At 54.6% G+C, this 6,593-nt stretch overlaps 1 protein-coding gene across 1 annotated transcript; it reads left to right on the top strand.

Moving 5' to 3' along the window:
* Positions 1 to 72: 72 nt before the first annotated feature.
* On the top strand, positions 73 to 5,917 carry MCIDAS (multiciliate differentiation and DNA synthesis associated cell cycle protein). Its single transcript, XM_008573089.1, has 7 exons — positions 73 to 189; positions 276 to 372; positions 552 to 643; positions 3,656 to 3,728; positions 4,292 to 4,515; positions 5,150 to 5,260; positions 5,477 to 5,917. Exons 1-7 carry the CDS (start codon positions 73 to 75, stop codon positions 5,915 to 5,917), a joined length of 1,155 nt encoding a protein of 384 aa, XP_008571311.1.
* Positions 5,918 to 6,593: the final 676 nt, after the last annotated feature.

Below are 6,593 nucleotides of genomic sequence, written 5' to 3'. Positions count from 1 at the left end.
GCGGAGCGCGGGGTGCGAGTCGCCCTCCCAGCCCTGGCCGCCGCCTCCGAGCAGTCGGCGCCTGGAATTAGGATGCAGGCATTCGGAGGCGGCGCGGCGGGACGCCGGGCCTTTGACAGCATCTGCCCCAACAGGATGCTGGAGCTGCCGGGCCGGCCCCTCGGCAAGCCGGGAAAGCAGGACAGGAAGGTGGGGCCGCTGGCCGGGCCGGGCGGGTTCTGCGCGCCCCGTGCCCCTAGGACTGACTTGCGTTCACCGTTTCTGCGCCCGGCTAGTTCTCTCTTCCGCGGAAGTTCTTTCCCGGAGGCAGCGGCCACAGCTCGGTGTCAGTGTATGAGGATCCCCCAGACACAGAGCCCGCTGCGCTGCCAGGTGAGCCCCGCGGCACCCGCGCGACCCCTCGGGTTTCCCGCGCCGGGTGCGTGCGGCGCGCGCGGCTCAGAGGAGCTTCTCTCCCTCGAGCTCCTACGTCCTGGCGGGGGTCCCAGCGGCGGGCCTGGCGGAGAGGCTCAGGATCCGCCCGGCGCGTGTCTCCCGGTCTCCCCCCGCAGCCCTCACCACCATAGATCTGCAGGACCTCGCGGACTGCTCCTCGCTACTCGGGTCCGACGCGCCGCCTGGTGGTGACCCGGCCGCCTCGCAGGTACCTCCCCTTTGGAGCCTCGTGGCCTCTCGTAGCCCGAACCCGGACTGGGGAGTGGTGGGTTCATTTCCGTAAAGGCTCGTCGTGGGCCAGGAGCTCAGGCACATTCAGCTGGTGCGGGGAGGCGTCGTTCGGGAACCTAAGCCTCCCAGATCCGAACGTCCTCCTCCCTCCACCCTCCTAGTATACTATGAAGGCTCCATTTCCGTAGCTGATCTGCCAACTTGGTACAGTGAGGCTCACCTGGAGACCTCGCCTGCCTTTTCCCTCCCCATCTACTCCCTGGCTGTGACAAAGCAGCGCAGAGATTGCACACTGAGGGACCAGGCAGATGGGTGGGAGCAAAGTTGCCCGCTGGGCACTTGGTGCATGTCCTGTCTGTTGTCTCAATACCCCCTTCCCCGGGCATTCACCAACCATTTTCATTACGTGTGTATCTAAGGAGAGTGGAAGTCGATGGATAACTTCCCAACCAAGACTGGACAAGAGGAAGAGGGTTTGCATTTGGGGGAAGCGGGAAGGACAAAAGACTCTGGAAGAAATGTGACAGAAAACGTTCCTTTCCGCAGAGATGGCTCTTCAGCGTTGCACACTTTTAAAAAGTCCTCTTCTTCCCGTCCAGAAGCTCTAGTCACTTACCATCGTGGGGGAAAGGGACATTTGAATTTTTTCTTTCTCCCCAAACCTGTCTTCTTACTTCCATCCCACTTCTACCACTTGCCAGGGCTTGCATTTCCCTGGCAGAAGATGGAGCCTCCCAGAGTTGGTGTCTGGGAGGCCAGAAGCCTGGCTCATTGGTGGGATATGAAGTGCACAGAAGGACGGGAGGTCTTAGCCAGTTGCAGCCCACAGGAAGAGTGCCAGTTCCAGATTCCTGGCAGCAGGTGCTGGGGCCACAAGTTCCCTGGTGATAGGCCCAGTACGGAACTGTCCAGAAGACTCGACCACCTCCCAGAACTGGTGAAGCTTCTCAGGCCTCCTCCAAGGGCCTCTTAGAACCTTGGAATAGAGCCCAGGGAGATTCAGAGATTGTTAAGGCAAGAGGTGGTAGTGGGCATTGTACTGCAGAGGCCATTTAATTGTTCTTTTTAGATCTGGATGCTCAAGTAAGGCAAGATGATGTCTGAGCATCTTTCAACTGACCTAGAGGCCTGGGTCAATTTACCCCAACATGTTTATTTTGCAGTTAACAAAAACCAAGGACACTCTTGCTGAATTTTTGCTTAAGTATACAGAATTTAAATTTGGCATCATGTTCTGTGTTAGTAATTTTTTTTTTTCTTGCTATTGTAGTTGGCGGAATGCCAGATTTATCTAACTGGGAAGGTAGGATTCAGTTTCAAAGACAGAGCTCACACCAGATTGACCAAAAGTTCCAGGATTTTTCCTGGGAAAGACAGAGCTGTTACAATGGAGAAAGGTCCCCAGGCAAAGCTCACCTGGCCAGTGCACACTCAGGTCACATTTGCTAGCTCCTTTCCTGGGGCGAGGGGGAGATGGACAGAGAATGGGAGTGCTCTAGAAGTTTTTGAGATCCAGAATGGGACAAAAACCTGGGATAGCATAGGAGGAAGCATTTCCTGGGCCCCAAGCTCCTGATTTGGCCTGCAGTCTCCTCATGGTAAGGGCTTTTCTCAATCCCCTATGAGAGGGAGACTTTCAGCCCTTGAAGTATGAGTCTCATTTCTGACCCTTCCAACCAGGGCAGGACTCTGCTTCAGGAATTGTCTGGGGCCCTCAGTTCTCCCTTTCTCAGCTCCTTTCCCTGTGTAGCTTCAGTGTCAAACCGGTGCTAGAGGCCTCCCTGCTTGACTCTTTCCTCCCTGAGGAAAACTGACACTTGTACATTCTTCGAAGTTAGTGCCAGAATAAGTTCCTCTTCCCAGAAATATTTGAATAGTAAAGAAGGGCTTTGGGGAGAACAGCCAAGCATTCCTAAAGAGACAGAAAAGCTAGGGGCAGTGAGGTATAAAGGAAAGAGGACTGAAACAGGCACTAGCATTCAGGGCAGGAGTCCCAATTCCACTGTTTCAGAGCCAGTTAGACTTTGGCTAACAACTGAGTTTCACATCCCTCTCAGTCAAAGAGGCATCACTTCCTGGGCCCTGCCTGCTTCTCACACTGGTGTGAGGATTAACTTAGAGATTTTATGTAACAAAATTTTGTCAACTCTAAATGTCCATGAATTAAGGGAATAAGAAGTTTCCTAGGCCTCTAGCCTTTTACTGTCTTCTTCCCCCTCACTCAGCCAAGACACCTTGCAGGAGCCCAGCAAAGTGTCCAGTTCAAGAAGTTGAAGGTGCAGTGCATCAGACTGTACCGGAAAAGATAACTTCAACTTTTTGGGAAACAGAACAGAGCAATAGGGGCCACGCCTGCTGCGAGCTGAACAGAAGCATATATCATAGCATCCCAGGCCCCTCAAATCATCGCCTCCCCTGCCCCCTCCTTTGTGGGGGAGGGGCGGTTAGCTGTGACTGAGCCTTGGCGGGAAACACGGCCTCAAGTGACTGCTTTGGAGGACTCTGCACACCGTCGGGTCTTGGGAGGAGAGGCCAAGGTGTCCACGCCACGCTCTGTGCTCTCGGAGCGGCGGCCTCTTGGCGGGTCGGGGTAAGTCGGAGTTGAGGTTCCGCGGGCGCACGAGGAACGCGCCGGGCCGCACCGAAGCCGCTGGTTGGCTGGCGGCCGGCCAGTGAGGCGGCGAGGGGGACTGTGCTGGGGGACCGACGCCTGACACCAGGCCGCTCACAATTAGGCGGCCTGCGGGAGCCGCGGGCTGCAGCCTCGCGGGCCCGGCCCGCGTCCGGTGCGCGCCGCCCCGCACCATGGCGGTGCAAGCCTGCTGGGTTCAGTGTCCCGTGGGAACTGGATTTTCAGGTACGAGAGTCGGCTGCGAACGAGAGTGCTGCAGACCCGCCGCCGAGCCCAGGAGGACATCGGTCCGTGTAGGAATTGTTCCGGACCAGACAGACCCGACGTTAACCGGTTTACACCTCTGGTTTATTTTAGAACCATCCCCTGCAAACGGAAGCGAACTTTGATCTGCAGGATTTCGGGGATACGGTGAATGGTCTCATTACAGGCAAGTGCAGTATCCTTGCAGTTAAGTGACAGCGGGGGTGTCCCCCACCGTAAATCAGACTCGTTCAGATTTTGTGGTCGTGAAGGTGGTAAGCCCAGCTACCTGTCAATGACTAGCCAGCATCTCATCAAACGGTCTGGCTCTTCCATGTTTAGGACTCCTCCCCTCCCCCCATAGATAAGTTGAATCGCTGAATCTACAGCACTTTATCGGTCTGTCTGTGTGAGTTCTGGGAGAGGGACCCCTACACTGTCACGTGGCGGGGGAGAGGATGCGTGGCAGGAGCGCGCGGAGGAGTGGAGACCTTGTATGACTTCCAGGCCCAGGCAGGTTTGCCTAATTCAGTTCAGGTTAACTCAGCAGGCATATATGGAGCGTGTGCTGTGTATGAACAGTACATCAGGAAGGGGCTGAAAATCGCAGGCGTTGTGGAGTGAGGGGTGCTTTATGTAATGAAAAAAAAATCTCCACATAAACCCTACACCCGGCGTGGCATTTTGCCCCTGCAGCTAGCTGGGCATGAGTCTGAGGCTGCAAATCCAGCAGCTCTCGCTCTTTCCCAGACTCTTCCTCTTTGATGTCGCCTCACCTGGCCGGCGGAGACTTTCCCTTCTCTCCTTGCGACGTAGCGCCATTCGAGCCCTGCCTCTCCCCGCCTCTGGACCCACTGGCCCTTCAGCCACCGCCGGGACACCCTTCAGAAGTGCCCCCGCCGGAGCAGTACTGGAAGGAGGTGGCCGACCAGAACCAGAGGGCGTTGGGGGACGCGCTCGTTGAGAATAACCAAGTAGGGACACTGGGCTGGCGACCAGGAATCCTGGGACAGGGACAGGGTACAGAGTATGGGGGAAGTTGGGGTTGCAAGGGTGAGGATGCGTCCCTGTGAACGTCAGAACCAGTGGAGTGGACCGTCTAGTGGTTCACGTAGCTGCTACTGCTCCAGTGGCTCCACCTCAGTTTCCAACTTCACTAAGTGAGAATAATCCCACACCATCAGATTTTTAATAGGGCCATCAATATTTATTGAAGGCTTCCTACGTGGCTGGCCCTGCACTTAGTTTACTTTCTCCTCTCATTTAATGCTCACAGTCATTGAACTAGATACTCGTACCAGCCCCACTTCACAGGTAAGGAAACCAAGGTTATAGGACAGTTGAACTTCGGAGATAGAACCTAGATCTGCCTGTTGCTAAGTCAGTACTCTTCACCACCATGCTACACTGAGGGTTAATTGAGATACATTTTGTCGAAGTGCTTTTTTTAAAGAAAAAATCAACTAAAGTGATTAATATTCTAGCGTAAATGCCTTTGGGTACCCAGTTCCTGATGAGATGTCAGGGTTTGGATTTAACTCATGCACAATATGGAGACGAGACCGAGCGCGGTGGCCTACCCCTGAATGTTTGGGTCCCCTCCTGCAGCTGCACGTGACGCTGACCCAGAAACAGGAGGAGATCGCCTCGCTCAAGGAGCGGAACGTGCAGCTGAAGGAACTCGCCAACCGGACTCGGCACCTGGCCTCGGTGCTGGATGTAAGTGGGACGCGGGCGTGTGGGACACTGAGGGACGTCGAGACTGTCCCAGTGCACCCCCCACCTGCTCCTTGTATTGGGACCCCACGGAGGACTGGGAGAGGAGAGGAGCGCGGAGCGCGCCGTGCATGCGCACCCGGTCTCCTCCCTTGTACTTGTCGCACACCCAGCGAGTCCGTCTGGCCCCAGGGCGGCGCTCTTCCCCGTCTTTCTTAGAAGCTGATGATCACCCAGTCCCGGGATTGCGGGGCGGCGGCCGAGCCCTTCCTGCTCAAGGCGTCGGCCAAAAGGAGCCTGGAGGAGCTGTTCAGCGCGGCGGGGCAGGATGGCGCGGAAGTGGACGCCATCCTGAGGGAAATTTCCGAGCGCTGCGATGAAGCCCTGAAGAGCCGCGACCCCAAGCGGCCCAGACTGCAGCCGGAGCCGGTGAGCACGGACAACAGGCCCGGGAACCTGCACGGCGCCTTCCAGGGGCTGCGCACCGACTGCAGCCGGAGCGCTTTGAACCTGAGCCACAGTGAGCTGGAGGAGGGCGGCTCCTTCAGCACCCCCATCCGCAGCCACAGCACCATCCGCACCCTCGCCTTCCCCCAGGGCAATGCCTTCACTATCCGGACACCCAACGGCGGTTACAAATTCCGCTGGGTCCCCAGTTGAGCTGGGATGTGGTCCCTGAAACACTGCCCTGTATTCCGACTGAAGCACCTGGAGGCTGAGCGGTAGTAGCTGGAATTGTTTCCCGAATCTGGCTTCTCAGAAGAACGCTCCCGGCAGGGCGAATGCCACTCTGAAACTTACTTCTTCAGGAACAAAAACATCTCGATACTGATGCACTGTAAAGTTCTGCTGCAAAATATTGTATAGCTCCTCCCCTTTTCACAGCGAAAGCGTTTGTGTGTATGTATGTGTATACATACAGGTCAGTCCATTTTTAAAGAACAGTATTTATTTTTAGCAGCTTTGAATTATATACTTTTAGAGCAGAACGGGATTTAGAAATCATTTTACTTTTATAATTAAATAATGCCCTATAAAAAGGAAAAGGAGGCTCTAAGAAGTTAAGTAATTTTCTAAAGAGTCCATTTTTAAAGAACAGTATTTATTTTTAGCAGCTTTGAATTATATACTTTTAGAGCAGGACGGGATTTAGAAATCATTTTACTTTTATAATTAAATAATGCCCTATAAAAAGGAAAAGGAAGCTCTAAGAAGTTAAGTAATTTTCTAAAGTAGGAAGCGTTATTGGAACCTTCCAATCACTCTCACTAGTATATGATGCTAGGCCTAGAAACCTGGTCTCTACGTGAATGTTTCAATACATCATTCAACTTCC

Source organism: Galeopterus variegatus, unplaced genomic scaffold (genome assembly GCF_000696425.1).
Source record: "Galeopterus variegatus unplaced genomic scaffold, G_variegatus-3.0.2 Scaffold875, whole genome shotgun sequence".
NCBI lineage: Eukaryota > Metazoa > Chordata > Mammalia > Dermoptera > Cynocephalidae > Galeopterus > Galeopterus variegatus.
This window is presented reverse-complemented; position numbering and strand designations above follow the sequence as displayed.

Coding starts and splice junctions, on each gene's coding strand:
- MCIDAS (XM_008573089.1), top strand. CDS start 73: ATGCAGGCATTCGGAGGCGGCGCGGCGGGACGCCGGGCCTTTGACAGC. Junction 190..275: donor CGGGAAAGCAGGACAGGAAG/GTGGGGCCGCTG, acceptor GCGCCCGGCTAG/TTCTCTCTTCCGCGGAAGTT. Junction 3,729..4,291: donor GGTGAATGGTCTCATTACAG/GCAAGTGCAGTA, acceptor GCTCTTTCCCAG/ACTCTTCCTCTTTGATGTCG.